This window comes from Pseudophryne corroboree, chromosome 2 (assembly GCF_028390025.1).
Source record: "Pseudophryne corroboree isolate aPseCor3 chromosome 2, aPseCor3.hap2, whole genome shotgun sequence".
In the NCBI taxonomy this organism is placed as follows: domain Eukaryota; kingdom Metazoa; phylum Chordata; class Amphibia; order Anura; family Myobatrachidae; genus Pseudophryne; species Pseudophryne corroboree.
Genome location: NC_086445.1, coordinates 1,035,061,390 through 1,035,075,188, shown reverse-complemented (window position 1 = coordinate 1,035,075,188; position 13,799 = coordinate 1,035,061,390). Strand labels below are relative to the sequence as shown.

The window sequence follows — 13,799 nt, the reverse complement described above, 5'->3', positions numbered from 1 at the left end:
CGCAGTGCTACCTGGCGCAGTGCTGTCTCAAGAGGATAAGGGTCCAGATTCTGGTGGAGAGGGACAATTCCAGACTCCGGTACAGTCTCAGGAGGCGAGCCCTGTTATTGGCCTGCATTTCATCTATATTGAATTCTACCAGCAGGCATGGAGGTGGCGCCACCTGGTTGTGAGTATCTTGGCTATGCTGGAATAGACTGTGGCATCTTTCACCGTGACGGTGATTTGTCTGCGGATCTCCTCCTGCCCGCTGATTGCCAGCAGCTCCCTGATCTCCCTTCTCCTTCCGGCGTGGCATTGTGTCTGCATCTGTGCAGCTCCCTAATGACATCCCCCGCCAGTGGCCCGCCCGCTCCATAGCCAGCGTGTTTTCAGGGTAACCTGAGTCCGTTCATCTCCAAGAGTCGGCAGGGGAGTTAACTTAACACCATACTTGCCTACTCTCCCGGAAGCTGCAGGAGGCTCCCGTTTTTTGGGGTAGCCCCCCACACCCCCGGAAGAGTAGGCATGTCTCCCACATGCTGCTCGCATCCTAGTGTTGCAGGCAGGATGGAGAGATTCTCTCCCATGTTCGTGGGTCCGTGGAGTGGGGAACGGGTTAAAATAACGTGAATCGCGTCATTTTAGCCCTTCACCCTTCCCGCAGACCCGCGAATCGCTGTGTTTTCCGGATGCGAGGCGGGGCTTGCTGATGTCACAGCCCGAATCTGGGCTTCTCCCGGAGAGGAGAAATTCAATGTTGGTAAGTAGGCTTAACACCCATGTGCTGTGTGAACAGTGCCACCCCCCGGCATAGCCCAGGTTGGAGCCGCAGTGTGAACGGGTCTATCCTGGGTCTGACTCAGCTTAATACCGTGTTCCAAATCCCAGATCAGACCCAGAGTTTTGGTCTGAAAAGGGTATTATTAGACAGCAGGTCACCTAGGTAAGACCCAGCAATAACCTCCGTAGTGAGCAGGGTTTAAGCCCCGGCAATTTGGACGTGGGTTGACCCTTTCACACAGAGAGAGGACCCAGATTGACATGGCTTGCACCGGCAAATTCTCTGTGGGGTTTATTGTGCCGCTGCTCTGTCGCTTAGTAATCAGCCCTTGGGTCCCCTCTAATTCTTGGAGCCCGCTACAGGTGTCCCCTTTGACCACTTCCCTGTCGCCGGCCCTGGGTTTAAGAGTGTAAAAAATAGGCGACACTTGGCAAGATCAGACGTTTGATATGTTGCTGTACTTCAGTAGTAATATAATGATAATGTGAGCATGGTCACGACCTGGGCTTCATATATATATACCCCTCCTGTAACTGAAGAACGTGAGCCATGATAGAGAGTAGCGATGGGATGCTGATATTTGTTTCCAGAAAGTTGTAACTGTTCTCTGCAGCCCCCCCCTGTGCCCCTCTCCATGAAGGCCAACATTGCAGACCCTGCACCCACTTTTACTCTCCAGACTCCCACGTTAGCAGCAGCAGCGCCGTAGAAACCACAGCTTGCGCAGTAGTAAAATCAAGGGATTATGGCCGCTGCACCATTTTCTCGGAGGCTTGAGCTTGCGTGCTAGACTCTGGCACAGAGCTAGGATCTCCTAGTGACCCTAGTGCACAGAATCTATTGCTCTGCTGGCTAGAGAGGAAGGGGACCCGGAGGGAGTCTGCACACGGGCCTCCTGCTCTCTTGATGCGCCCCTGAATCTAAATGATATTTTCTCCTACCCTAAGGAATGATGAATAGGCCCCTAAGTACTTCATGTCTCAGTGATTTCCTTTTGATTATACAGGCCTCAACAAAATGGCTTCCTCCACTGGGTGAGGGCAACAGGAACACTTCAGAGAAGAGAGAGAGAGTGATGCTGCAATATTGTAAGGAAGGATTACAATCTGTCACCAGAAATGTGTTTTTCTTTCCCCTTGAAGTTGCAGGAGACCCTGTAGGGAGAAGAGGACGGGCGCATCCTGTCAGCGCTGAGCCTCCTCTCAGGGACATGAAGCTGGTCCACCAGCGGAGGTGGCAGGTTTCTACGGCAACCGTGCATCTGTTGTCTAGACGATGAGCATCGCGGGTCCCTCTTGGCGTCATGCCCTTACATTCACAGCCCTGGGTACTGTTCACACAGCACTCATATTTCTGTCCCAGGGTGATAGCTTCTGACGAACAAGTGGAATAAAAGTATTTTTAACTTGACAAATGAAAATATATAAAACAATTAGGCCAGGCGGGAATGTCTGTCTGATTATCTTATGTTATGTGACATGTCTCATTCCTGCCGCAGTCCTGCCGGGCGGTACTGTTCACTGATGAATATGGGAGCAGAGGATGGGAGCCTCCTATGAGCGCGGTGCCTCCTGCTGTATCGGAGCCTCCTATGAGCGCGGTGCCTCCTGCTGTATGGGAGCCTCCTATGAGTGTGGTGCCTCCTGCTGTATGGGAGCAAAGGAGGGGAGCCTCCTATGAGCGTGGTGCCTCCTGCTATATAAGAGACTCCTATGAGCGCTGTGCCTCCTGCTATATGGGAGCACAGGGCGGGAGCCTCCTATGAGCGTGGTGCCTCCTGCTATATGTGAGCACAGGAGGGGAGCCTCCTATGAGCGCGGTGCCTCCTGCTGTATGGGAGCCTCCTATGAGCGCAGTGCCTCCTGCTATATGGGAGCCTCCTATGAGTGTGGTGCCTCCTGCTGTATGGGAGCACAGGACGGGAGCCTCCTATGAGCGCGGTGCCTCCTGCTGTACGGGAGCCTCCTATGAGCGCAGTGCCTCCTGCTGTATGGGAGCCTCCCATGAGTGTGGTGCATCCTGCTGTATGGGAGCATAGGACGGGAGCCTCCTATGAGCATGGTGCCTCCTGCTATATGGGAGCCTACTATGAGCGCTGTGCCTCCTGCTATATGGGAGCCTCCTATGAGTGCGGTGCCTCCTGCTGTATGGGAGCACAGGATGGGAGCCTCCTATGAGCGCGGTGCCTCCTGCTATATGGAAGCCTCCTATGAGTGTGGTGCCTCCTGCTGTATGGGAGCACAGGACGGGAGCCTCCTATGAGCGCTGTTCCTCCTGCTATATGGGAGCACAGAACAGGAGCCTCCTATGAGTGTGGTGCGTCCTGCTGTATGGGAGCACAGGACGGGAGCCTCCTATGAGCGCGGTGCCTCCTGCTGTATGGGAGCACAGGACGGGAGCCTCCTATGAGCGTGGTGCCTCCTGCTATATGTGAGCACAGGACGGGAGCCTCCTATGAGCGCGGTGCCTCCTGCTGTATGGGAGCCTCCTATGAGCGCAGTGCCTCCTGCTATATGGGAGCCTCCTATGAGTGTGGTGCCTCCTGCTGTATGGGAGCACAGGACGGGAGCCTCCTATGAGCGCGGTGCCTCCTGCTGTACGGGAGCCTCCTATGAGCGCAGTGCCTCCTGCTGTATGGGAGCCTCCTATGAGTGTGGTGCATCCTGCTGTATGTGAGCATAGGACGGGAGCCTCCTATGAGCATTGTGCCTCCTGCTATATGGGAGCCTACTATGAGCGCTGTGCCTCCTGCTATATGGGAGCCTCCTATGAGTGCGGTGCCTCCTGCTGTATGGGAGCACCGGATGGGAGCCTCCTATGAGCACGGTGCCTCCTGCTATATGGGAGCCTCCTATGAGTGTGGTGCCTCCTGCTGTATGGGAGCACAGGACGGGAGCCTCCTATGAGCGCTGTTCCTCCTGCTATATGGGATCACAGGACAGGAGCCTCCTATGAGTGTGGTGCGTCCTGCTATATGGGAGCACAGGACGGGAGACTCCTATGAGCGCGGTGCCTCCTGCTGTATGGGAGCACAGGACAGGAGCCTCCTATGAGCGCGGTGCCTCCTGCTATATGGGAGCACAGGACGGGAGCCTCCTATGAGTGTGGTGCCTCCTGCTGTATGGGAGCACAGGACGGGAGCCTCCTATGAGCGCGGTGCCTCCTGCTATATGGGAGCCTCCTATGAGTGTGGTGCCTCCTGCTGTATGGGAGCACAGGACGGGAGCCTCCTATGAGCGCTGTGCCTCCTGCTATATGGGAGCACAGGACAGGATCCTCCTATGAGCGTGGTGCCTCCTGCTGTATGTGAGCACAGGACGGGAGCCTCCTATGAGCGTGGTGCCTCCTGCTGTATGTGAGCACAGGACGGGAGCCTCCTATGAGCGTGGTGCCTACTGCTATATGGGAGCCTCCTATGAGCGCTGTGCCTCCTGCTATATGGGAGCACAGGGCGGGAGCCTCCTATGAGCGTGGTGCCTCCTGCTGTATGTGAGCACAGGACGGGAGCCTCCTATGAGCGTGGTGCCTCCTGCTATATGTGAGCACAGGACGGGAGCCTCCTATGAGCGCGGTGCCTCCTGCTGTATGGGAGCCTCCTATGAGCGCAGTGCCTCCTGCTATATGGGAGCCTCCTATGAGTGTGGTGCCTCCTGCTGTATGGGAGCACAGGACGGGAGCCTCCTATGAGCGCGGTGCCTCCTGCTGTACGGGAGCCTCCTATGAGCGCGGTGCCTCCTGCTGTATGGGAGCCTCCTATGAGTGTGGTGCATCCTGCTGTATGGGAGCATAGGACGGGAGCCTCCTATGAGCATGGTGCCTCCTGCTATATGAGAGCCTACTATGAGCGCGGTGCCTCCTGCTATATGGGAGCCTCCTATGAGTGTGGTGCCTCCTGCTGTATGGGAGCACAGGACGGGAGCCTCCTATGAGCGCTGTTCCTCCTGCTATATGGGAGCACAGGACAGGAGCCTCCTATGAGCGTGGTGCCTCCTGCTGTATGGGAGCACAGGACGGGAGCCTCCTATGAGTGTGGTGCCTCCTGCTGTATGGGAGCACAGGACGGGAGCCTCCTATGAGCGCGGTGCCTCCTGCTATATGGGAGCCTCCTATGAGTGTGGTGCCTCCTGCTGTATGGGAGCACAGGACGGGAGCCTCCTATGAGCGCTGTGCCTCCTGCTATATGGGAGCACAGGACAGGATCCTCCTATGAGCATGGTGCCTCCTGCTGTATGGGAGCACAGGACAGGAGTATATTTCCTATATAAGCCAATAGACCTATACAGGCACATTGTGACAGCGGTTCCCTTCTCTCTGTGTATTGTGCTGTTGCCTGCATTGGTCAGAAACCTTATTGCTCTGTACTGTAGAAATGTGCAGTTTTGTCTGCAGTTTAGCATTGTAGCGATGCTCGCTGCTAAGCGGTGTGCCACCATCAGCGGTCACTGGCATAGGCAGTGTAATGAAGTGGCCGGGTGAGAGGCTATCACCGCGCCCATCTTCTGAGTAGGCAGCCTGTCCAGACATATTGAGTGACCCCGATTGGTGTGTATAGCTAACCAAACCGGTCATTCAGTCAGCGGGTCACTCAGTTGGCCTGTCGGTCGGTCAGGTGTTTACTCAGCATTAGTTTTTCTTGGCGCATTTCTGTGTCCATGGCCAGCAGTTCATCAGAAGGTATATAGAGTGATACATAAAGTATAGGCGCTGTAAGTAACCTTCTGATGAAAGCGTTGATCACAGACACTGAAACGCGTTAAGGACATAATTGGATGGACACTAGCATCTGATCTCTGCTCTATACTGCACATGAATGGGACAAAGCGGCTGTTTGGGGGGGTTTTAGAGCCACATGCTTACGGCAAAGGTCCTGGATGATTTTCCACTGAACAGTGCCGCAGGGACAGATTTGTTCCTCCAGAATCTATATCTATACATTATATATAAACTTGCCAAGCTTGGAAAAGGTTCATTTACAAACCTTCAATAATCTGCCTATTATAATTGCAGGCTGTTTATTATGTATTGCAGATTGCTAATGTATTATATGATTTTTGGTCGTAAAAACGTTGATTAAACATGATTACACAATTTATCGTATTTTTAGCATGAACCTTCAATGGTGCAGAGCTTTACAATCAAATCTATGTGCTTTTATTAAAAAAAAATCTTATTAACCCCTTAGCATCCAATGTAAAAAAAAACTTCTGGTCTCTACTAATAAAATGTTCTGCAACGTGCCGATGCAGAGCTGAATGTGGGTCCATTTGTAGAGTTTATCTTGCGGCTTTCTGCACTGCGCATACGCCAAGACCAAGTGTATGCAGCTGCGGCCATATGCTTTTCTTTTCCATCTTCACGTGGAGCCGCATGGATGCATTTGGCAGAAATACACACTTAGTTCAGTGCATGCACTGCAAGAGCAATTACAGGCTACATGTATTCATCTCTGCATCTGCCACTGAATGTGCAACACATGTGTTGCATAGATATTAATTGATAACTTGGTGGATGAACATCCTTTGTAGCACATAACAAAGCTTTAAAAGATACAGTGGATTGCACCTTGGGAGCAGGATTGCACCTTGGGAGCAGGTTTGCACCTTGGGAGCAGGATTGCACCATGGGAGCAGGATTGCACCTTGGGAGCAGTTTTTTTGTAATTATGCCTCTATTTCTTTGCCAAATTATATGTCATATACTGTTTTTATCAATCTACTTCTCCGTTTCATCATACTATGTTACCCAAGTATGATGCAACTATCGATCAAAGTAAAATTAGTGCTGTAAAAGACACACAATACAGGGTTCCACACTGTGTATGTAAGAAAAGCGATAACCTGAGAATTACACCATCACTGTATACGTAAATTGCCAGCACCATATTCAGCCACATTTCACAGAGCACATAACAATATTTTACTGATCATTTTAATGCTGCACCCTCTTCCTTTGTATCTGTGACATTGCACCTTCTCTCTAACTTTTCCTCCTGGGCTCCTAGCCCTGCTGCCCACTCTCCACAGTTTTCACACCTCCAGCCAATCTTATACAGGTTGAGTCTCCCTTATCCAAAATGCTTGGGACCAGAGGTATTTTGGATATCGGATTTTTCCGTATTATGGAATAATTGCATACCATAATGAGATATCATGGTGATGGGACCTAAATCTAAGCACAGAATACATTTATGTTTCATATACACCTTATACACACAGCCTGAAGGTCATTTTAGCCAATATTTTTTTTACAACTTTGTGCATTAAACAAAGTGTGTGTACATTCACACAACTCATTTATGTTTCATATACACCTTATATACACAGCCTGAAGGTCATTTAATACAATATTTCTAATAACTTTGTGTGATAAACAAAGTTTGTGTACATTGAGCCATCAAAAAACAAAGGTTTCATTATTTCACTCTCACTCAAAAAAGTCCGTATTTCGGAATATTCCGTATTTCGGAATATTTGGATATGGGATACTCAACCTGTATTTAATTCCAGGTCATGACATTGCTGGAGAGTAGAAGTTATAAGGGCAATAGTGACATGAATGAAAGTCGATATAAATGGCCACTTTAAGTTCATCCCACGTGCACGTCCATTACTCTGTCAGAGTTTTTTCCTCCCAATATTTCTGGGATGTTTAGTCTCCAGCGGGTGTACTCGGGCTTGGATTACAGATAAGATAATATTCTGCATTTAGTTTCCAAAAACAATGAAAGCCGTTAACGTAATAGTTCAGCTGTTGGCAATTTAATCACCTAATCAAGTTATTCTTCTTTTTTGATTTCCATCTAGTAAAACAATGACTTTAGTTTTGAATAAAAAAATAAAACTGACTGGTTCACCTGAAAGGGATTAGAATGTGTTACTTTCCTCTGGGTTTAAGAAATCAGGTACATCAGGAACAGCCACTATCAGGTTCATAAACCCTCAGTGCTGCAAGTATGGCGGAACGGGGCGGTACAACATACTTGTAAGAAAATCCCAGCAGGTGCGCCGTACTGCCGGGCCGCCACCTTGCAGACACCGGGTGTTGGAGAGAGGAGAGCGCAGCATGAGCCTCTCCTGCCTGCGAGTCTCCTGAGTCTGGCAGCGCCGGCGGCGTGCACTGAGCCGGTTCGTGAGACAATCACTGCTCGCGGACTGGCAGCCAATCAGGAGCCGCTGCTTCCGGACCGTGAGCTCTGATTGGCTCACGGACCGGCGCCAGTTCAGGAGACTGGACTGATGGTAGGAGAGGGACAGGAGGAGCGCGTGCTGCGCAATCCTCTCCCCAGTAGCAGGCTAGCAGCAGAGTATATTGCCAGCCCCAGTCAAGAGCAACAACGGTGAGTTGCACTGCTGGGGCATATCTGGCACTGTGGAGGCATGTGTATCTGGCACTGTGGGGGCATGTGTATCTGGCACTGTAGGGGCATATCTGGCACTGGGGGCATATCTTGTACTGTGGGGGCATATGTGTATCTGGCACTGTGGGGGCATGTATAACTGGCACTGTGAGGGCATGTATATCTGACACTGTGGGGGCATATCTGACACTGTGGGGGCATATCTGGCACTCTATGGGCATATGTGTATCTGGCACTGTGGGGGCATGTATAACTGGCACTGTGGGGGCATGTGTATCTGACACTGTGGGGGCATATCTGACACTCTGTGGGCATATGTGTATCTGGCGCTCTGGGGGCATATGTGTATCTGGCACTGTGGGGGCATATATGTATCTGGCACTCTGGGGCAATGGGTATCTGACACTCTGGGGCAATGTGTATCTGGCACTGTGGGGGCATATATGGCACTACTGGGGGCATTTGTGTATCTAGCACTGTGGGGCATCTGTGCATCTGGCACTGTAGGAGCATATCTGGCACGGTGGGGCCGTATCTGGCACTGGGGGTATATGTGTATCTGGCACTGTTGGTGTCATAAGTGTGTCTGCCCCCCCCCCCCCCATATGTGTATCATGCCCCCATTTTCATTGGTCACGCCCCATGTGGCATTTGGTCACACCCATTTTATCGGTGCGCGTGCACACAGTACCTATAAGACATTTTTCTACTGCAAACCCTTCAACAGAGTCAGGAGTACTTCACCCCACCCCATTAGCAAAGGATCCCAAAACCTTTTTGTGGATCACCTCAATCCTTGTACACATTAAATACAGGGTACCTGGGGACCACCTGAATCTAAAAGTGGTTTGGAGGATTCAATGCTATTTGAAGATCAGATGATCTCCAAGTGCCACCTCTGTCTATGCAGAGAACTGGTGCCAGGTCGCATCGACCTGGCTTAGCCATTTTCACTGCACCGTGACCCAGCTCCTTCCCGGGACCAACCCTGCAAGCTAGCCAGGATGGATTCCCAAGTCACTGGAACTGGGTAAACCCTTTTTTCACCGAGCCACGTTCCGGATTAACCCGGCCATAGCGGGGTCAAAAGCTCAGTGCAAAAGCGGTATTACTCATCTCTTTTGATGATAGACTGATGTGACCTTAGGGGGAAAAAATGAAAAAATAAATATATATATATATATATATATATATATAATCTCCTCTTTCTCCCCCTCTTACTCTCTTTTCCCCTCTTCTGTCTTTTTTTTTTTTTATCACCACTTTATTTTATTATTTAGATTATCTATATATTACTTTTCTTCTATTCATTTATTCTTTTGTATTGTTTGAGACATTCTCATCTTTTCTCCTCTACAATCAATGAATTAATCGATGTTTATTTATATAGCACATTTCATACAGTATGTTATGTACAATGGCCCTCATTCCGAGTTGATCGGTCGCAAGGCGAATTTAGCAGAGTTACACACGCTAAGCCGCCGCCTACTGGGAGTGAATCTTAGCTTCTTAAAATTGCGACCGATGTATTCGCAATATTGCGATTACTAACTACTTAGCAGTTTCAGAGTAGCTCCAGACCTACTCTGCCTGTGCGATCATTTCAGTGCTTGTCGTTCCTGGTTGACGTCACAAACACACCCAGCGTTCGCCCAGGCACTCCCACCGTTTCCCCGGCCACTCCTGCGTTTTTTCCGGAAACGGTAGCGTTTTCAGCCACACGCCCCTGAAACGCCGTGTTTCCGCCCAGTAACACCCATTTCCTGTCAATCACATTACGATCGCCGGAGCGAAGAAAAAGCCGTGAGTAAAAATACTTTCTTCATAGTAAAGTTACTTGGCGCAGTCGCAGTGCGAACATTGCGCATGCGTACTAAGCGGATTTTCACTGCGATGCGATGAAAAAGAACGAGCGAACAACTCGGAATGAGGGCCAATGTTCATTCTCTCTGTGGCCTGTGCGCCCCGGTGTGCCTTTTTTTCTTTCTTTTATACTGTTATACATGTTTGGTTGTGGATAATGCTGTGATGTTGTTATTGGGTGATTACTAGGAGTGTCTGTGTTGTCATGAGGTAGTGTGATGTGTAAGAATGGGAAATAACAGTATTGTGTGGAGACTGTAGATGTGTGTTATTTGGGTAATCTCAGAAAGTGACATCACTGACATTGGTGGGAGGGATCAGACCAACTGTCATTACATTCCAATGTGATGACATCATTTTTGTCACTTTCAGCTTTATATATAGATAGATTATATAGCTAGATATTTATTATTTTTTTAAAGCCTTTTCCATCATGATAACCCAAAGCATTCTCCCCTACCGTGTTTTTATGGCATATAATGAAGAAGAACATGTCTCCATTCACAATTCCCAGATGGAAGTTAATAGCTGCCTTGTCTAGTTCTGTGTGTGTGTTTTGGAAGAATTGGTTCATGGGCGTAGACGTGTGTCGTCCAGATGCTGAATCTGTCGGGAACGTTGAGTGTAAATAATCTCTTATGTTGGTGCAGTAAATCTCTGCTATAAAACACTTCTATCCTGTACGCCTGTAACACAGCCATGTTCTAACACAGTCCATTCTCACCAGCAGACGCCTCCTCCTCTGTGGTACTTAGGGGGACATTTATAATTTGCATACTATAAAATGATACAGAGCTGCTGATTGGTTAATGGGGCAACTTCTCCACTCTTATCACTGCTTAGTAAATGTCCCCCTTAGGGTATTTTTGGCTTTTTTTGTTTTTGTTTTAGCTCTTATGTAGGTTGTTCAGGTTATGGTACAATTACTAACTATCTACACCAGAGGTTCTCAAACTCGGTCCTCAGGACCCCACACAGTGCATGTTTTGCAGGTCTCCTCACAGAATTGCAAGTGAAATAATTAGCTCCACCTGTGGACCTTTTAAAATGTGTCAGTGAGTAATTAATACACCTGTGCACCTGCTGGGTTACCTGCAAAACATGCACTGTGTGGGCTCCCGAGGACCGAGTTTGAGAACCCCTGATCTACACAATCACATACCGTAACAAGACATTTGCCCCCAACTATTCTGGTAAATGCAGCTGATTACACTTCTGCTATATTCTATATTCTATAGTTCAGTTAGCAATCCCAATAGGAAATACTGTATACACTGTTACTACAGTATATAAGAATATTGGGGGTATACTGTGTGCACATAGGGGGTCATTCCGAGTTGATCGCTCGCTAGCTATGTTTTGCTGCGCTGCGATCAGATAGTCGCCGCCTATAGGGGAGTGTATTTTCGCTTTGTAAGTGTGCGAACGCATGTGCAGCTGAGCGGTACAAAAACAGTTTATACAGTTTCTGAGTAGCTCTGGACTTACTCAGCCGCTGTGATCACTTCAGCCTGTCTGGTCCCGGAAATTGACGTCAGACATCCGCCCTGCAAACGCTTGGACACGCCTGCGTTTTTCCAACCACTCCCAGAAAATGTCAGGTGACACCCACAAACGCCTTCTTCATGTCAATCTCCTTGCGATCAGCTGTCCGTATGGATTCTTCATTAAATCCATCGCCCAGCATCGATCCCCTTTGTACCCGTACGGCGCGCCTGCGCATTGTGGTGCATACGCATGCGCAGTTTTGCCGAGTTTTGACCTGATCGCAGCGCTGCAAAAAATAGCTAGCATGCGATCAGGTCGGAATGACCCCCATAGAGCAGCCAGTGGCTGCAGAGCTTTGGAAGGCAGTGGAGACATTAGTGGGAGTGACAATGAAATTATTTTTCTTCTATCCAGTGACTAAACTAATTCTGCCTGGTGCAGATAGGATGTGATGGGCAGCTATAGTATGCAGCACCTTTTTCCTCTGCACCAGTTGTAGTAAACGCCTTTCTGCATGCATTATAGTTGTGTCTTTATACACCTAGCTTCTTTATTCCATACAGCGCGAGACCCCTGAGAGGCTCTGACACAGGTAGCGCAGCGCACTTTCCCCATAAGTATTACGTCTTATTCGCCCCGTAGCCTCACACAAAGCCACTCACAGTGCACCAGAGACGCTTGGTTGCGATTCTCGTCTCAAAAGAATTAGTGCAAGCTGCTGTATGTACAAAGTTGCAGATTCAGCAGCGTTTTTTAAACAGATCTGTGACGTGCAGATGTGCAAGAACTGCAAGTCCCAGCGATCAGTGTACCCTAGCGATGTAGTTCTTGCTTCTTGATGTTTTGGTGGCACGCATTACACACAATATATTTTTTTTTTTAAAAGGACACTTGCCGTGGCTATGTCGCAAGGACCCAAGCTGGGATATTTGGTGCGCCTTGAGCAAATGAGGACACATCTGTAGTGTTAAGCATGTATACTATAAAAGGGGTTCCGGATTATAAATTGACCCCATATGGTCGACAATGCATGATGTCGACAGATACAAAAGGTTGAGATGGTCAAAAGGTCAACGTGTAAAAGGTAGACAGTGCTTAAGGCCGACATGGTCAAATGTCGACATGACAATTGTCGACGCACATATGGTCAACACAGGATTTTTAAAAAAAAGTTTTTTTAATCATTTATCATCCACGTGGACTGCGATTAAGTTGTTTGTGCTATTCATAAAGAAGGATTTTGCTGACCGCTGTCTCATTCTGTTTATTCTGCAGATGACGTAGATGGAACCAAACCTAGCGAAAGTGCCCAACAAGAAGAGGCCGTCAGTAACGAGAGCAAGGCTGACCAAGAAGATGCCTGAACAGAATGAAACGTCTCCCCTCTTACTCACCTCTTGGACTCCAACGTTCTACCCTATGGCTCCCCCTCCCCCCGCGACCCTCTTCCTGCTCCTCATGTGGGCTCCTCCACCTCACTACCCCCCTACTCTTTCTCTGTGTGGCAGAACATGTAAAAGGCAGGAAAAAAAGTTTCAGTCCAACAGTGTGGCTTAAACATTCTAAGTGTTTCTTGGTGTTGTTATGGCAAGTTTTCAAGTACGGACCAATCCGGTTCATTTTGGACATTCTCTTGCACTGTATCCGAGTTTAATTCCAGCTCCTGTGCTCTTCTCTCTCTTTCTCTCTGTTACGCTGTGTGCAATGTTGCGTTAAACTAATGGGTTTCCCAATCTATCCAGTGAATTTCAAAAGGCGTCTTCTATTTTTGTTTTTCGTTATGTTACTTCTCGTTCATTTATTTGTTTTTTGTTTTTTTATTAAATTCTTGTTTATCTTCAATGTGATGGAATGAACTTATCGAACAAAATAATAATAATAATTAGCCCGCCCTACAGTTTGTTTTCCAAAATAAAGCGATGTGCCAATTAGCGTATACAGCCGTCCGTCCTCTGTGTGTCTTTCTTGTCCTGCTCGCTGAACAGATGTTGACACCTCCAGAAAGATGTTTGCCGATGTCTCTGATTGTACTCCTGTCCTAGGTCTCCGTGTGTGTGAGGAATGGATATACTGTAGGAGGTCATTCCGAGTTGTTCGCTCGCTAGCAGTTTTTAGCAGCCGTGCAAACGCTATGCCGCCGCCCTCTGGGAGTGTATCTTAGCTTAGCAGAAGTGCGAACGAAAGGATCGCAGAGCGGCTACAAAAAAAATTGTGCAGTTTTAGAGTAGCTCCAGACCTACTCTGCGCTTGCGATCACTTCAGACTGTTCAGATCCGGATTTGACGGCACAAACACGCCCTGCGTTCTCCCAGCCATGCCTGCGTTTTT

At 48.8% G+C, this 13,799-nt stretch overlaps 1 protein-coding gene across 1 annotated transcript in view; it reads left to right on the top strand.

Annotated features, from left to right (window-relative positions):
• The window catches only part of GAP43 (growth associated protein 43), a 67,685-nt gene extending 54,271 nt beyond the window's left edge, over positions 1-13,414 (top strand). The window contains exon 3 of the mRNA XM_063956779.1: positions 12,747-13,414. Within this exon, the coding sequence (XP_063812849.1) occupies positions 12,747-12,835 (89 nt within the window). The 3' untranslated portion in view covers positions 12,836-13,414. The remainder of the gene's footprint in view (positions 1-12,746) is intronic.
• The last annotated feature ends 385 nt before the right edge of the window (positions 13,415-13,799 follow it).